Source organism: Falco cherrug, chromosome 10 (assembly GCF_023634085.1).
Source record: "Falco cherrug isolate bFalChe1 chromosome 10, bFalChe1.pri, whole genome shotgun sequence".
Taxonomy (NCBI): Eukaryota; Metazoa; Chordata; class Aves; order Falconiformes; family Falconidae; genus Falco; species Falco cherrug.
The window spans coordinates 13,165,988-13,184,735 of NC_073706.1; the positions used below are offsets into that span (position 1 = coordinate 13,165,988).

Here is an 18,748-nt window from a genome sequence, read left to right on the forward strand (position 1 = left end):
GTTGCTGTCTGAAAAGAGCTTCTTGTGGCAGAGGTGAGCACTTGCCCACACACGTTGGCCTTTGGCCACCGGCTTATTTGGAGGCAGACAGGAGGCGTTTGTCTCTGCCTGCACACAATTTGTGAAAGATGATCGCTATTTTTGCTGCAACATACCACATTTTCTTGCATTATCTCTAGATCACAGGATCAATGTGTTTTGCTTTTCCATTTTGCCCTTCCTTATTCTGTCGCAATTTAGGTTTTGTAAATCTGCTGCAGTGACAAGGTTTTCTTGGATTAGTTTTCTAAGCAGATTGTGTTGTTCTGCAGGAGGGAAATGGTTGGGTTTATTATAGGTGGAGCTGACGGTTACACCTATGCCTGAGACAGTTGCTCAATACTTTCCACTGTAAAACCCTGTTTTAATTACTTTTAAGGTTGCAAAACTTTTGCCAGTAAGGCAAATTTTTCCATGCCATCTCCTTGAAAAGGTAACTGCTCTGTCCCCTCATTGCCAACACAGGAGGGAGACAAATACGGAGCTAGATTCTTCTCCCTGTCCAGTTTTGAGGTTTTGTGATTTTAGATTGCTCGAGAGTGTCCTTGCATAGTTAATAATTGTCAACTAGCCTTGTTTTTGCTAAGCATGGGCATTTAGCCCGTGGAGAGATTAGCCTGGGAGAAGGATTTTATGGCAGGCTCAGAATGCGCGTGCCTCACATTAAGACTGAAAAAGCTACACAAGTTCAGTATTCCTTGGTCATCTAACCAGTGGATTTCTCTTTCTACCATCCTTTTGGAGAACTCTGCCAGGTTTTTTTAAACAAAGGCCTGTTTAGTCAGCAAATAATTTAAATGTATGCTTACTTTCTCTTTGTGGGCCTTCGCTTAAAAGCTGCAGTAGAAATAATTCTGTGCTTCATGTTGAGCCTATAATGTTGAGCAGTCCAGAAGTGGGTTGCTGAATTAGGGCTTACTGGGGAAAAAAAACATCACTCTTCTAGGCAAATCAGGAAAATCTTAAAACCAGATCTGGAGTGATACAAATAATCCTCTACTCCCAAATATTTGTATTGCCTAAAGATGAGGCAAACAGCACCTGCCTTGCAACTTCACCTGGGTGAATGCAGGGGCAAAATAACACGTGGGTTTAGCAAGACTGGATCCAGAAAGACTGACAGACATCCTCAGAGCCAGCTGTGCCCACCCCAAAATCCCAATCCGTGTGAGAAATTCTCAGTGGAGATTTCATTTAAAACCTTACATTTGTGCCAAACCAAGAAGTATTACAATTGTTAATTTGTTCTTGTATATTGTCAGCGTGTGGCTGATGGCCAGGAGCTGTCAGCTCATTTAGGGGTGAGTAATACTCCAGAATCAACAGACAGTGTGCCAGGTAAACTGTTTGGGGAGGGCAGGAGGGAGCCATGCAGCAAAGGAGTGGTTCATATTTTTGCCGCTGTGCCTCTGAAAACAGGCTTTATACAAGGGAGGAATAAACCCCATCACGATGTGGCCCTTTGCCGTCATTGCTACCTGTGACCACCACCCTTCCTCGCAAGGCTGCTTTGGTGCCTGCAGCAGATAACCAGTAATGAAATGGGTGTCCCTGGCGCTACGCCTGCAGCTGGACTCTGGTCTGTAGCAGGAACCCTTGTGTGCTGCCAAAACCTGGGTTACCCCCTGGAGATGCAGCCACCCCCAGGACGGGTCCATCCCTGCTGTTGTTCTGGTGGCAGAGGTCCAGTGTATCCATGATTTCCCCCACTGGCCTGCAGCCATTCCCCTGTCAAAAACAATTTGCATCCACCTCTGATGAACAAGTTCCATACTACAGAATTAACATGCTAATTCCTTTATTTGCTTTGCATGGAGAAGTGTATCAATGGCAGGAGAAAATAACTTTGAGGGGAAATATTTCTGTGACTCATCTCCCTCCTTTACTCCCAACCATTATTCAGAACCCAGCTCCTCACTCCAGAATGGTTTTCCTTCATTCTTGCACTGGACCCTCCTGACATGCCACACAATTCCCTGCTTAAGAGGACAAGGTCTTCCTCAGCGATGGTATCACTGGGTTGTTTTTTCTTACTGTATGAGATGTCACCCAAACTTCACCCTCAGGATGGGCGCTTGTCACTGCCGTGGCCAATCTCCCGAAGCACCTCACCCTGTGCATGCTTTACAATCTATTTTCTTATTTTTTTTCTCCTTTTAAAGTGGTTGCTGGGTCCACTGAGACTTCATTTGATTCTTAGCTTGCAGATATGAAAAGGGAGAGAAGGAAACAAGACATTTCAGTAGAGAAGTTTCAAACCTCTGATCATGGAAGAAGTGTAAGTATATGTGAAGGAAAACACCTTGCAGACTCTGAAATTACTAAAGAGCGGGACGGGTGTAATCTGAGAGAAATAAGTCAAATTAATTTTCAACTCCTGACTCACAGTTTTGATACTTGCAAACAGTCCCGACCGCTCCAGCATGCCAGGAACGTCTCTGAACGGGTCATTACAAACTTGCCTCTGGTCACCTGCCGTGTATGAGCAAATGCAAGTCCAGGGCGAGAGAAATAGAGGCACCTGGCAGCTTCTCTCCCAGCAGGCCAGGGCGCTAACCCGGCAGCTGCCAGCCCACGGCTTTGCTGGCCCTTTCACCGGGCTTTGCAGGCGTCCCCCAAGCCGCCCAGCGCAGCGGCGCCGGCCGCGGGAGGGACCCGGGCTGCCGCAGGTAGCTGGGTGAAAGGAATGGCCTGAAAAGCGAACTGCTGCGGCCCGTGGCCAGCGGGTGACACGTCCCAAAGATTGCGACAACATAAAAAAACCCAACCAAACAAAAAAGCCCCCAAACCCCACAACTAAAAATCCCTGGGCTGAATTCGTGCCGCTGCACAGCTCGGCTCCGCCCCGAGCCGCAGCCCCGCGCTGAGACAAGCACCGACATGCAGGAGACCACTTTTCCTCTCCCCGCGGCCAGGAGGACATTTCGTGCTACAATGGTTATGGTGAGCCAAGCTCACGCTCCGAAGCCAATTTACAGTATAAGGGCTCCTCACAGCGCAAGAGCCCGTAGTGGCTACAGTACGATCATATCCATCGGTGTAGCGGGGACTACACCGTCCCGTCTGAAAGCGCCAGGTGAGGCCCCACAGAGCAGCGGGGGATCCCGGTGCCGCCTATATTTGCATAGTCCCGCCCCCCAGCGCGCTATTGGCCAGCGCTGGCCACAGCAGTAGTGCGTCCCGGGCCGTTGAGGTTCGGCTCCTAATTAGCATCCGCCCCGCCTCCGGGCGAGTGGGTGGGGAGCTGGTTCGTCGCTTCGGCGACGGCGGGGCGCGGCCGCGCTCTACGATTGGCGCAGCGGCGCGTCACTCCGCCGCGGCGAAGGCCGCACTTCCGCCTCGGTGTCAGCGGTGCCGGGCGGGGGGGTGTTGCGGCGGGGCCGTCGCGGGAGCGCGGTGCCAGGTAATGCCGCCGTGTCTGCCCCGGGGCGCGCCGCCCCGCTTGGCCCTCCCCGCCGAGCCGCTCCCCTCAGGGGGCTCGGCTTCCCCCACCTGCCGCAGCGGCGCCCCGCTGAGGGAAGGGCGGCAGCGCCTCCCCCAGCCCCGCCCGGGCCTGGTGCGGCCCAGCCCGGCGCGGGGGTCCCTCCCAGGTGGGCCGCTACGGCTCTCCTCAGCGCCGGCGGGAGCGCGGCGGGGGACCCGGCGGGGCACCGGCCGTCAGTGGGCCGGGGCAGCGCGGCTCGCCCGGCGCTGCGCTCTCTTCCCCGGCGGACGCGGGGTTCGTGACCCGCACGCTCGCTTTCTCAGGGCGCTGAGAGCTGCAGGCCCGCGCTGCTGAGCCGGGAGCGCGTTGGGTGGCAGTGATGTGCCCCGGCCCGGGGGCGGCGGGGGCGGCAGCGCTGGGGGTGCCCGGGCCGGGGGGTGCCCGGGCCGGGGGGCACAGCCGCCCTCTCAGGCGCAGGGCCCTTCCCTGCGGGCCGGCCCGGGGGCGGGGGTGAAGGACGCCGCGGTGCACAGCGCGGGGCGCGGGCCGGCGGAGCGCTGTTATCCCGGTGCAGGGATTCTTCTGGGTTCATCCCATCTCCTGATGGATTTTGGAGCTGGGTGCTTCAGCAAGGGGCTCTGCTGACACCCGCTTCCCGAGGTGAATGTGTTGAGCTCAGCTCCGGCGCGATGAGCCTCAAGGGGCCCTTAGGCTACAGCTGAGGTGCAGTGCGCAGTTAGGATTTATTTGAGTTTGGCTTTTTTTAAATTTTATTTATTCTTCAGTTACCTACTCAATGTTTCTCTTACAGAGCTCCTGAAAGGGAGACAAGCAAGATGGGAAAAATAGCAGGAAAAAAGGCTTTTTTTTAAATAACATGCCACCAGAACTTCTGCATGGTAACAAAGGTATAAATTATGTTGCCATTTTTTAAATTTGGGTATTAGTCATGTCTGTGCTGTCTGTATGTTTGGATTCAGGACTTCTTTTGGAGTGGTTTGTTACGCTGCAGCACTTGCAGGCCAGAATTTCAGATGCGGGTTCAAAATTGCCTTCTGTTTTCGATGTCTGCCATAGCCTTGTGTTTCCTCTCAGAAGTATCTGCCAAAGCATGTTGAATGCAAGCAGATATTGCTTTCATTTACTGTGAATGTTCTCAAAATATATAGCCATCATATATGATTTCAAAAAGGAAAAGTAAAAACGAGGCATCAGATCTGTAGTGTAGATTAGCCTTACTGTACTACTCTTCTCATAGTGTTGCCTTTTTCAAAGCTTGTGTGTGCAAGAAAAAATAAATCTGTTCCATTCTAACTTAACATTCCAAAGTTCTGTAACTCCACGTTCATGTTAACATCTGGGGACAACCACATATATGTCAGCTTAACAGACTTTATACCACTGTGCTCTGGGACCTCACAAACCTCAGGGCAATTTCTGGAAGCAGTGACTTGGGTAACTTCCAAGCATAAAGCACTGCGCCGTGGGATGGAAGTAGGAGAACTGGCTAAACTGGCATGGAAGCATGATATTCTGAGCGGTGATTTTCCCCTAACTAACCCCCTGGGTTTTCAGTTACTGTAAACATGGCTTTTCTTAAAATAGTTGTCAAGTCATACAAATGTTTGACCACGTGACAGAAAGTTGAGGGCAATCTAGGATAAGATCAGGAGCGATCTTAATGTTGCTTTCCTGAACCAACAGCACCTCTAACTTCAGGGAGTGCTTGAAAGGAAACACTGAGACATCTGCTGTCCAGGAATAAATATGCCATTTTTCTCCAAAACTAGCTTTTCAGCTATGCCAATATGATCTTCTATACAGAAGACAAAAATTCAAAGTAGAAAATGATGATTAGACAGCAAACTCTGTGCCTAGTTGTTGAAGTGCCTCTATGCGAGTAGTTGAAGGCTAGATCAGTTAAAGGTTTCAGGTGATGCAATACTGAAAAACAGTGTGGTACAGGTAGTTGGTTGTTTGCTAACTTGTCTGCAAATGTACGTGATTTGGTGACTGATCATGGAGGGTGATTTTCACTGTTGGATGGTTTCTTTAAATGTATTTTAATACTGTTACTGCTTTCTATGATCCATACTAGCTTAAGCTGACAGGACTTGTGATTGAAACTGGTATTTCTTTCAGTCTTTCTTCTTGTGAATTCTACTGTGTAAACTTCACACATGCTGACCTAGAACAAAGGTGGAAAGCTTAGCTTTCTGTTATTTTAATGTTGGCTGGAAAACATACCAGTCAGGCTTTTTTGCTTTGATAAGGCTATATTTTTAGATCACTGTTTGTAGTGCCAGTCAGATGATTCTCTTTTTTGTTGTTGTTGCTGTTGTTTGGAAGCGAGTTTCGCATGCAGGTATGCTGAATTTTTAAGCAGATAATTCATTCACTTTGGTATTTGAAGTAACTTGTCCTTGAACGATGCAATATTACATCATGCTACTTGATAACTAGAACTTTTGTTCAGTAGTTGGCGTTTTCTAGTCTTTCACTCAGCATCAGTTTTGTCACCTGAGTCACGAAGATGCAAAAAATGTCTGTATTTCATGCTAATACGATGTTTTTAAAATACTTAGTGTTTAGTCTGGTCTCCGTGAAATAACTGCAATGTTTGGTTCTCTTACATTTTTTGGAAGAAACGCACAAAATCAGAAGCTCAAAGAATATGCGTTAAATACAGAGAGCTTAACGTCTTGAATACTTTTGCTGAGTTGGAATATGTAACTGATCACAGGGGCATCTTCACTTAGCAGAATAAATTGGAAAGTGAGAGAATGAACAAGTTCTGCCACTTTGGAAGATACGAGATTTTGATGTTTCCTGTTGCAAAAAAATACAGGTTATACGTTACATCAATTATTTTATGGGTTTTATTATTTTATGGAGTAGACCACTATAGAACTTGGAATTAAAGAATACATTATCTCAGTCCTTGAATTCTTGATAATTACTATGCAGAAGAATGTATGATGATGTAATTATTTACTTTGTATTCTTAAAGGCTTATAATAGCATGTTGCATGAGAGCAGTAAGCAATTAGAATGTGTCATATGTGGCTTACCATTACTTTCAGTTATACTCTTCAGAAATTTATTGTTCATTCAGTGCACAAAGATAATGTCTTAATTTTCAGGATCAGTAAGTTACAAGAATAGACTAAGCTTACTTAAACTTCATTTTATTATTATGTTTTTAATACACTTACAATTGGAAATTCATTTGCTGGTCTAGACAGATCCTTTAGATTACTTCAGTATATTTTATTACGCACATAATTTAATGAGACAGATTTTTAGTAAATTACAGCAGCCCTCCATTCAGAAAATGCAGGAGGCTGGACAGGGCTGTCTTCCTGTGGTTGTTTATAAATCCAGTGGGAAGGTGCACAAAAGGTGAATTGTCCCTGCAGCTGAAGAAATAACGTCTAGACCCTTTAATCTTGGCCCTCTTGGTTTTATGGTCCAAACCTTAAACTGTATATTGCTCTATTGGACACGTAATATCTGTGCTTGGCGTTAGACTGAATGGAAACCTTGACCTGTGGCATTCCTGTTTGAGTTTGATTCCTTCGCTGTTTAGTTCTAGATGAGACGAGGCTTGTGGCTGTTGGGATGCTATGAACCTCTGGGGTATTACAAAGCAGTTTGCATGCTTATGATGCTTGTCAGGAAATGTGTTTTTCTGAATGGTAACTTCATTATATTTTTGCTAGCATTATTTTTACTCTCTGGAGTTTTTTGTGGGTGGCTTTTTTTTTTTTTTAGGGCTCCCAAAAGAATCCATTAATATATTTCATTGGGTTTTGATTCTAGTGGTAGTTCAAAGTAATGATGATGTGGAAAGTTTGAAGACGGTAAGTGTTTGAATTCTGAGGTGTCTGTGGTTCCCATTACTCTAGGCCAAACCAGCTCTGGCCACTGAGGTGGCAGAGGCTGATGTAGCCTCTCTTCCCTACAACGTCTCAGTGCAATCAAGTGAGAACGAGAATCCTTTTAATAACTCAATTATAAAAACTTGTACATGCTAAGGCTACAAAGAAGTTAACTCACTTGCCTGTTTAGAATGGTCCATTTAGCAGCATGTTTGTTTACTGGATGAAATGAGAACTTTCTTAGAAGAACAGAACAACTGCCCCATACAGGTGTTCTCTCTAGGTTTTGTACAGATAAGTGAAACTCTTGAAGGGTTATTTAATAGTGAAACAAAAATGCCTTCTGTCTTCAGGCATGCAAATAACTTTATTTACATGGTCTTATTTTGTCTTAAACATGGTTTGAAGTGCTGTGCAACCATTTTATTATCCAAGTGGGTTAATGTTACTGAGCACATAGCTAGGTGGATTCTTTATTAAAACTGAACTCTAAATGGAATTATTTGTCCTGTCTTGAGAAATCAGTGTTTTTTGGTTCTAGGGGTTTTTTTCCCTCCCAAATTTCCTGACAACAGCAAACACAGTAACACCCTTATACTGGAATCCATGATACACGGATAAAGCTACACATGTAGCTTTAAAGGAAATTCAACCATAGCAGAAACTCTGACTTACCATAAATTTGCAAAAGCTTTAGAATGACCTCAATAGTCTGCTAGCTGTATGCATGAGCTCGTGCTCGAGAATTCAAGTGTGTGAGGAATTGGTATAAAAATACGGTGTCTTATGCTGCAGGGCTTTGCACTAGGTTCGTCAGCTGTTGTCCTCTTGCTTTATTTGCAATATGATTGTTATCATCATTGTTTGAGAGTCCATGAAAGCAATTTCTAGGATACCTTGTACAGAATAAATGTAAAACTACACCTGCCTAAAGAGAACAGTCTACAGAGACAAAACTTAAGAAGTGCCTTTGAGTAGGAAAATCTGTAAACTTAAACCTGTAACTATTTTTACTGTTCTAGGGGTTTTCTCCAGGGGTGTTACATGCTTTATTTGTCTTCACGTGCATGAACTTACATGATCAATTTGTAAGGGTGGCTACATTATGATGAGAAATACTCAACCATACTTAATTTTACCTTCTAAGTAAGGTTTGGTTTAAAGATAAGTGTTCATAAATGCTTAATTATGTATCTACTGACACTTGTGTCCAGAGCCAGTGTTCTTGGAGTTACTGATTGCTTCCCACCTTGACTCTTAAACACAAGATAAAACAAATCCTCAGGGAACAACTAAGAAGTAACTAGTCTTACAATACAGTATTGAATTACTTTTTTTTTTTTAAACAGTGTGCCTAGAAATGAGCTGGTTTATCAGTCGTGATCAAACGTAGCATTATGCACCGTGGGTGGAGAAGTCATATAAAACAGAATTTTTTGTTCTTTTACAGTTGTGGGCAATCAAACAGTTTTCAAGGGAAGGCTACAAAGTCCAAAGAATGCTGTACCAGATGCTCTCAGGTGGAAAAATGTCTCAAATATTGATGTACTGTTAAGAAAAGAGAACATTTACAGAATTGTGTGGTAATTTCAGTGAAGTGTTTTGCATCAGAAAATAATAACCTGCTGAAATCAAGTTTCCTTGGTCTTTTTGTTTGTTTGTTAGGTTTGGTAGAAGTTCTGCGAGCTGGTATCCTTGGCTGTAGAACAGAATTTTTGGCTGAAGTGAAACTAGGGATAGCCATCAGTTCCATAGGTAATTGAGCACTATACTGTGAAGGTATTTTCTGTCCAGTTTCATCTTTACAATTTTTATCTTCAATAAATAATACTTCTGGAATCAGCACTGTAGCTTTGTTTCGGGGGTAATACTTAGTGTGTGGGACAATTATTGTGGCTTGTTCTGATGCAGAAACAAACTGTGTAGCCAGATTTCTAGCGTTTCAGTTGGCTCTAATTCCTGTGAAACATCACCAAAATCTGTATTTCTGAGAGAACAGAATGTGATTTTTCCTGCCATAAATCTGTTTGGCTCATGTTCAAAGCTAAACTTTCAGTTGTTCAGTTTGCTGCCACCATTGTTTCAAGCGCTTTAAAAATAAGTTCAGCTAAACTATCAGCTTAGGATGCTTTGGTGCCTTGGTTCTGTTATGGGTTGACCCCAGCAGGCAGCTGAGCCCCACGCAGCTTCCCCTCTCTGTGGGATGTGGGAAAGAATCTCAAGGGTGAAAGCAGGAAAACTTGGAGTTAGAGACAGTTCAATGATTAAAGGCAGGTCAAAAAGCCAAATAGAAATAAAGAAAAACAAGACATGCAAAAGCTATCAGCTGACCCGTGTCCAGCCAGTCCCCAAGCAACTGCAACCCCTCCAAAACTCCCTTCCAGTTTTATTGTTGAGTGTGACGGTATATAATAGGGAATATCCCTTCTGTCAGCTGGGATCAGCGGTCCCGACTGCGTTGCCTCCCACCCCTGGCCTACTCGCTGCGGTGGCAGAGTGAGAAAGGGAGAAAGCCTTGATGCTGTGTGAGCACTCTTCAGCAGTAAAACATGGGTGTGTGTTATTAACACTGCTTTGGTCACCAGTCCAAAGCACGGCACCATATGGGCTGCTAGAAAGGAAATTAGCGCCATCCCAGCAGGACCCAGTATGGGTACTCAGCTGTCCCCAGGGCATTTAATAACTCCTTGCTACATTAAGGCCTGTAATAGGGGTAGCTGCAGTCTTCAAAGAGATGGAAAAGTGACAGTGGGCCAGGTCTTCAGCTGATGCTCTTCACTCAGCCTTGCTGTGCTTTATGACGCTTGAGATGGAAGTTGCACTTCTCTTACTGTGGGTGCAGAGTGAGTTTCCTTTTGCCAAGACATCTTGGTGGAAGATGCTATTATATTCAAACTTTCGAGTAAGAAACAAATCTAACTTGGTAAATAAAATCTGGATTCTGCCATCTGTGTAGCTGTTCTCTGGTTGAAGAGATTTTAAGTGCATAATAATTATAGCAGGTATCTAAATTGCCAATTACATTGACTTCTTGGCTAATTTTTATAGACATTTTAGATTCAGTGTTGTTGGTAACCTAATTTCATGACTCAATTAAGATTCATCCTTGCTGAATATTTAGAGATGAAACACTGCAGTTTTATGCTTTCAGGAGATGTGTATGAAGCAAAACCACATTAATATTTATCCTGTAGTTCAAGCTATTTATTTTTGCCCCTTGAAGTACTACACCTATGTTTTATTTCAGCTGGCAACTAAAGGAAAGATGGGATTGGCTCTTACTCCACCAGTCATGCTGTAGACTGTTGAGGTTTCTGTTCTTCTTTTAACTTATATATTATTTTTAGTGGTAATATGAAGGGTGTGTATATTTGATCTTCCACTGACTCTTTTGGAGTCTCTTTCTGGACAGAAGGTGCTTCCCAAACTAATGAAATGTTGCTCTTTGTTAACATATGCTGTTAAAGGGATTAAACAGAGAGAGCTTAGAATGACTTTTGCCTTGTATTGAGCTAACTTTAAATTCTGTCAATAGTATTTCTGTTAAATTGAGCTTGTGCCCTTGTGACTCATTAAGGAAAAGCAAAACTTGAAAACTGAGTGTCTTTTCAGAGTTTGTGAGATTTGCTCCTTCTCTTCCTCCCCCTGGCAATACTTGTGCAGTATTTTTATCATTTCAGATTTGACAGAAAGTTTTCTTATTTCTGTGTGTGTGTGAGGAAGGCCTCAAATGACTTTTTTCCTTTTTTTTTCCTTTTTTTTTTTTTTTTTTTTTGTTCTCCTTGCTTGCTTGCAAGTATTCTCTTTTCAAGTTAATAGACTTAATTTGTTTTAAAATTTGCTACAGAAGTGCACATCCAACAAAAACCTTGTTAGGCATGTGAAAAAGCTGATGAATGTGCTAGTTCATTAATTCTTTGGTGGCACTCTAATTCCAGTGTATTGCACTTCTAACACCCTACCTGCTCATGCTGGTGAACCTCTGTTTATCATGACTGCTTACTTTTTCCGTACTTGGCTTTACTTAAATGCTCCTTGATCTCACGAGTGGACTTCTTGTCTGTATAATGAACATGACCTAGTATTTTATATATGTCTCATAGAGATAGAACATGTGTTTTCAGAGTGAAAACAGGATTTGTAAAGGTAGAAGGATGGTGTATACAAAGCAGTGGCTTTCCAGAATTGCTGCTTGATGTTTCAGGTCTGGAAGAATAAGACACTGCAGCTGTAGTCAGGCAGACAGACTTCAAACCCGATCTTGCTGAACCGCATTCCAGTCAAATTAGCTACTCTAGCTGTAAATGCTTCCCTTTCTATAGAAATGTAAATGTTTCTTCAAGGAGGAGCAACTTGTGGTTAACCAGCTGGGTCTTTGTAGAGGGTTAACAGAAGAACAAGTTAGTATGGAGTAACTAGTTCTGTTGAATAAACTTAAGTCATAGTAATTGCATGTTTAACCTCTTAAAGGTTGTTTTGAAGAGATACTAGTGTTTGGGGTTCTTTAATTGGTGCAGAAGTTCTGAGGATCCAGGATCTTAGTGACACAATCATAACCTTTTTTTTTTTTTTTTTTTTTTTTTTTTTCTGTTGAGGAATGGAATTTGAGAAGGAGCAAGCATACGTGGTGACAAATTTGAGGGATTACTAACCTATCCAGATAAAAGATGTAGGAAATTTCAGCTTTTTGTGCTTCGTAGAGCTGTAAGCAAGTGAAATGATGTTATGGATTACCATTACAGGTCATCTCTGCAGCTTCATCTGGCATATAGGTGTGGAGGACAGCTGCCAGAAAGCAGCCTTCGACAGCGCAGCAGGTGGCAGATCTCCACACCTTTGGTTTCAGAGAGAAACTATGAAGGAACCTCTTTTTACAAGAAGTGCATGCATCTCTTCTCATGCAGATGCTAACATGCATGTCACAGAATGCATCGAGCAAATTAGATACTTCATGAAGTGATTTGGAAAGTCTTGCACATTTGTTGCCCTGGTTTTAAAAATAAACTCAAGTGGGAGGAAATGGCTTAAAATAGGTGGGAACTGTGCAAAGTCTGGGAGAGATCTTACTGATACCGCATGGGTGGAAGCATTCCCTGTACCCTCCACTGCTTTGAGCTCCTACAGGACCCTCCAATCTGCACAGAGTTAAGCTTTTGAAAGCAAAGCGTGCTATCAGAAGCCAGATCACCTGGTACATGTCACTGTTGAGTTACAGGTTGGACGCAGTGCTTGACGGAACACTTTGTTTGACATTATTCATAACCAGCTGATTGAGGTACGACTTTGTTCTTCCTTTGTCATGGGACCTCAGCTGTTGCTGTAGTGTAGGTGGTATGAATAGTTACATTCTCTGCATCAAGGCTGTGAAGATCACTGAGAGAGGCATGTTTTCTCCCGGGACTGAGCCTCTCGGAATAGGTCTTGGTATGCCTTGCGATTGTTGGTGTGCCATGCATGTTTAGGAACAGCCCTTTCTGTTTGTTCTGCCTGTCTGTGACAGGGGTGCTTCTGCAAAGTGGTATGTCAATCTTAGTAATTCCTTCCTCTCTGTAGAACCTACTTCAAGGTGTGCTGTAGACTCGGTGCTGGTATTTTCTTGTGTTTCTGCAGTATTTGTTGCAACTGCGTGCTTTGTTTCATCTTTTGCCTTTGCAAAACATCTTTGTGTCCTCTAAGAAAAGGACTGTCCGTGGTCATCAGTCATACAGGAATGTGTGAACCTTTTCTGATAAACTGAGAATTTAAAGGAGTTCTAATGAGTAACCTGCTTTTGACTTAGTTGTGCAGCACCAATGAGACCTTTTAATAACAAAAGGATAGAACAGTCTTGCTTGGGACAAACACGGCATTTTTAGTTCGGCTTTAGTATCTGCATTTCTAAATTTGTCATTCGACAGCATGATATCTTGTTTAACCTATTTGTGGATGGGTTTACAACATCACCAAGATGCAAAGCTTATTTCAGAGGAACCAAAACGGTGGTCTTTTCATTAGAAGATATCAGAAGCTTTTGCAGGTTTTTGACTTCACATGCTGTTTAGCTTAACAGTTGCTAGTCTGGTTTTGTATATTGTAGGCGTTGGCATGCAAGTAAGTAAAATGACCAGAAAAACTAGGTTCTGTCCAAATAACTTTTTCAAGATTTGCTTCAATAAATTTTGTTAAGCTTTGTTGTTTTCTGTTAATTGCTTTGACACTCACTTGAAATGTAATTTCAAACAGTAAAATCATGTTGTAAATAGTGGACAACATACTACAGAGAATTTCTCAGAGCAAAATCTAAGGTAATACAGCCTGCAGTACAGATTTACCAACCAGTTATGAAGCTGTACTGTTGTGAGGGTATTACCCTTTTTTTTGGATGTTTTTGTCTGTTGTCTTTCAGTTTGAGCTTCAAAAATAGCATCTGTCCTGTAGGGAAATGAATCTGTTATGAAAACAGAAATAAATGTGGCTGTCCTTACTCATGCACACTAATCCCGTAATAAATCCAATTAGTGTCTACCAATCTATAGCTTTAAAATATGAGGAAATAGATGAACTTTGTTGCTTATCTTGTAAACCACAAAGTATGGGCTGCTTGTGGTCAGGGGTGTGATGTCGTTATTAAATTATGAATTTCCAGTTCTCTTAAGATGCCTCTACTTGCAGCTTTTCCCTGTTATTTATAAAATGATTTATACACAGTTTTCTTTGGTCATCAGGGTGGCAATGCAGCTGGGCTGCAGTCCCCAGGCAAAAGCACTTTTCTGGGTGTCCATGCCTGGAGTATCCAGGCCCAGCCCATTAACACTGGCTGTTAAATTGAAGCTCCCTAATATCATTTCAGTCTGTAAACCAGCAGACCCTGAATGCTGAAATAGTGTTCTGTACAACACAGAGTGAGTGAAGTCCGGTATGGAAAATCCTTTATTACATTCCTAATGATTACTATGTCTGTAAGAAAATATGTAAATATACTTCTTATTTCTTCTGTGCTCTGGTACTAAAAGATGTGAACATGATGCAACACTTATGCTTTATGTAAGGTTTTTCCAGGATGGTGGTTGGTTGTAAGCTCCTGAAGGTCTGTCAATTTTGATAAAAGCTGTTAACTACAATTGCTAGTGTGTCAGTGAATTCTTTTGGGTACATCATGGACATGAAGCAGAAAAATACAGATTATAAAGGCTGAATATGAAACAAACAGGATGTTTTTGTCTTCTGGCATTTCACCCTAGTTGAAAGGATTTTTTTGCTGTTGCTTTTAGTAAAAGGGCTTAATCCTACCTTTATGGCTCATGAAATCTAAATGCTATTATCATTGTGTGTTTGGCTACGTGCAAATTCAGTTTAATCTCTGCTGAATAAAATAACTGAATGTAAAAGGAGTGATAGGGGGGTTAAGTTATTCCTAGTGTAACTGATGCAAAATGTATCATTTTATTCTTTTGAAAGTGCTCCTAGCACTTTAAGAGAATTTTCAACTATTATTTAAAGTGACTTCTGTGAATGTTTTGGGGTTTAGGTAATCGTTACAAAGCTTGTGTGTAACTTACAGGGATGTGACTGAACTTTCATCTTCAAATAACAATGAGCTTAAGGTGTGGTGCGAGGTGTGTATCAGGGGAACGCAGCGTAACTCTTCCTTTCAGTTAACTCAAGTCTTTGATTCTAGTTACTTCATTTGTACTTGGTGAGTATTTTTTATAGGAAAGCTTCATTGTCTTTGTAGTGAGGCTGCATGCTGTGCGATGGAGTTCCACTTCACAAGTTCTTTTGCAATGCAGTTATTATTGTGCAGGAGCGGGGAGAGAAGCTGGCAGTCATCTGTATGACCTTGTTTAAGGCTCTTCATGATAACTGATGTTTCCTAAGTCATAATTTTTATTTCTTAGTGCCTTCTATACAAGTCTATAGCATGCTGGAGCTGCTGTTCTGAAACATCTCTGGAACTTGCAGGCTCCTATGTGATGTGGCTGTGCTTGGACAGGGACCCTGAGAAAGTGTGCTCTTTGCATTTGCAGTAGATGGGAGTGGGTTTTGAACTAGCTCTTTTTTTTTTCCTCCTTTTTCTGTGTTGCAGATAGATGTAAGGCTGTTTCAGAACAGAATCCCACCACATGAGCTGTATGCAACAGTAGGATGCAAGGGCAAAAAAATAGAGAGAAAACATGTGAAGGGAGGATGCAAGAAAACATGGAAAAAATGAGGGAATTGTGCTGGTCGTGAGAGGGCTGTACCTTGTGTATATACATTGTAGAAACAATGTCTGCTGTTTTGATAGAAGGGTGCAGTACTTTCAGACAATTGAAACCTTAAATGTGCCTTGGAGGGTTAGAGAAGCCCTCTAATGTAACTTACTATTTTGGAAACTAGTGGAGTCATTCCAGCCTGGTGATAATGGCTTCTGGAGTGAACAGTTGTCCAGAGGTGTCGATTTCCTGTTTTCTGTTGCAGTAATTTTCTTTGGATTCCTTCTTTCTGCCCCTGTTGAAAAGTTTACACAGTTGTATCCTCAAGGACAGATTTTCCAAAAAGATATGACATGGAAGCCTTGGAAGAGATAGTTCCAGTTATAATGCTGGTGGGGCTGGAAAGTTTGGAGAAACTGACTGACAGCAGCTTTGGTATGAACAAGTGATTTTCTAGTATTTTTTTTTAGTCAAGGACAGGCTTCCGCTAGGCAAGCTAACAGAGAGGGATAGGTACGCTGACTTCTGCTTACAGTACAGTTTAGAGCAATGTTTTCAGTGCTGCTGTTTAGTTCACCCAGAAGTCTGAGCTAGCTGGTACTCTTGAACCAATTGTTAGTTAAGAGGATTTCTCCCTGTCTTTGATTCTGAGGCAGCATGGTTGCTAGTGGCCTGAGCTGCCTGTATCTTTTGGTAATGAAGCTGCTGCTCCTTTCCCTTCCACAAGCAGAGCAGTTGCTGGTAGCCTTACACTGGAAGTCTTTGTGTATCTGACTTACTGATGTTTTGAGCTGTTGCATCCTTGCCTAGGAGAATGCAGCACTTTGACAAAAGTGAGTCAGAAACTTTTTTTCTGATGAGCAGGAAAGTTGAAGAAGGTTTAAAGGTCACTGACAGGAGAATGGCACAAGAAAAAGGGAAGGAAACTTATCAGCTGAGAGCAATTGCAACAGCACTGTGGCAACAGTCAAGCAGCTTACAAAGTTTTCTCCTTGTGGAGGTGAGAACTTGTAAATAAGAAATTACTGAGGATTTTGTGGAAGCTCAGATGATCGCTGTGATGCAGAGATTGATGTAAAATCCCATCGTGGCGAGGAAATGGGGCGTTCCTAAGGGAAAAGTGACAAACTGAAATACCTGGTCATGATAGACTTAATACTTCTAAGTTAATGAATGTAGCATTCACCTTGATGAGTTCCGAAATAGGCTATTTTAGCTCCTTCTTCTGAATGGAGAATTGGAAGGACCATGTGTGTGTGAGACATCCAAATAGCTTTTGCTCTGGGCAGTGAGGTAAAAAGACTTGAAACACAGGAGGAGTTGTGCAGTTTGATTTCTTGCAGAGAGGAAGAAGGAATTGGCTTCATACATGGCAAGCTCTTCTGCAAGGGCTAGAGTGCGCTTCTGGCTTTGTTTCTCTTAATTGGAATGGAATTGTGCAAGTTATAATTACTCTGGAAAAACTACTGTCACAAAGGCAGCGGTATCATCAAGGATCATAAAAAATCGAGACTGACAGATTGAGGTTGTCTTGGAGGCGATATTGACGGCATTGCCATGCTGTCATTTATCATTGTGTACTTGGTTCATCATTGGTACCTGACAAACATTTTTAAGAGTGGAAACTAAATTTTCTCATTATTCTCCTTAGACTAAAACTGGGTGAAGTAAAAATGTTTATGTTACACCATTGCCAACCATCTGGAAAAAATCTAATTTAGTCTATCCATAAAGTAGAGCTGGAATGCTTCATAAATCTGTAAGTTATTTGCAGTGTGCTTGGTTTTACTGAGAAAAAAGTTTTTTCTTTACATTCTCCCTCTAGAGGGAAAAATCTCCAGTTGTCGCTTCCAGAGTTCATAGCAGTAGCCTGACAAAACTTCTCCAACGGTCACTAGGTGAAGCCCAAGATTTTTATGCAACAGTAAGATTCTGAGGTTCTCTTGTTCCCAGCTTTCTTGGTTAAGGATGCGTTAAGGCTTATCTTCTTGCTGAAGAGGAGAATTTTTGTTTTGCCAGCTGTCTTTTTCTTCCTTCACTTTTCTGCTTTTTCTAGCTGTACTTGCCTGAAATTTAACTTGCAGTAAAATCAGATACATTTTACAGTAATCTATATGATGTATTTATATAGAGAAAAGTGTGGCATAGCACATCAGCTGTTCTTCTGATAGGTAGCATTCATCTTCAGAATGACTTTGAGATCAAAGAAAGCTGTTTACTTATGAATGAAAAAAAATCCATCTTTTTCCATGGGAAGAAATAGGAAAATTAGTATTTGTCAAGTGTGCATGTTTGTACACAAAAAGAAATGTGGAAGTTGCTAATTTTGTTTCCTTGTCTTGTCAAATAGATCATCTAAAGCAGCTGGGTATTTGCAAAAGAAGACTTCGACAGCACACATAATTAATCTCTAAATCAAGTTCAACAATGCATTAGAGGAAGCTGGATTGGCTGTACAGAGACTTCACACTGAAGGATGAATAGTGAAGAAGAGTTTTATGATGCCGTTACGGGTGAGTGATGGGCATAGTGCCAAGGAAAAAAAAGAAGCTATAAACTGCATTGTGTGAGTGGTGAGGGGCTAGTAATTTATTGCTGTTAATAAATAAATAAAAAGTAAACTTCTGTTGGTAAAACTTCCAGTGCTATCTTCTGAAAAGAAGAAAGGGAGAATAATAACTCAGGTTCAGACTTGGAAATGAGGGTTTTTGTGTTAAAGCTTAATGCTGGCTATGATTTTATCACTATAATGATCCTTTAGTGGCCAAGTCTTGCTTTCATTTTCTGTAGAAAGCAGGTAATTTATTAGCAGCTTGAGAAATAATGCTTTTAAGACCCTTTGAAAGGTGAAATATGTTCCATAGGTTATTTTATTGTCATTTTATTAATTTATTTTAATGGAAAACTTATCCTGAAGAATTGAAGTAGAAAATGTTTTTCTAGTCAGAAACAAATTACTGTAAAAGTATGCTTTCAAGGTAGGGAACCAAAAGGCTTTGCAATCCAGTGTTGTTTCTAGAAAAGCAAATGTTAATCACTTCACACTTGAGCAGTGTATTAAATAGTACTTTTCTTTGAACTAATAAGGGTGAATGGTTATTTATAAGAGCCTTACATGGTTTTCATGGTGAAATAAAATGCTTGAAGTATATTAATTAAAAAAAAAGAAATCCTTTCAAAGATCTCAAACAATTTTAAAGTCTTCCACTTACATATGTCCTCAGAAATCC

The 18,748-nt window shown here is 42.1% G+C and overlaps 1 protein-coding gene across 3 annotated transcripts in view; it reads left to right on the forward strand.

Annotated features, from left to right (window-relative positions):
- The first annotated feature begins 3,296 nt into the window (after positions 1-3,296).
- OSBPL2 (oxysterol binding protein like 2) overlaps positions 3,297-18,748 on the forward strand; it is a 39,217-nt gene continuing 23,765 nt past the window's right edge. The window contains exons 1-3 of one of the 3 annotated variants that reach the window (XM_055723117.1): positions 3,301-3,442; positions 4,275-4,371; positions 17,869-18,031. In XM_055723117.1, coding sequence (XP_055579092.1) covers positions 17,995-18,031 — 37 coding nt within the window. In that variant the 5' untranslated portion in view covers positions 3,301-3,442; positions 4,275-4,371; positions 17,869-17,994. Of the gene's footprint in view, positions 3,443-3,738; positions 3,758-4,274; positions 4,372-17,868; positions 18,032-18,748 lie in introns of those variants that run through there. The other 2 variants (XM_055723119.1, XM_055723118.1) reach the window with 2 other exon arrangements.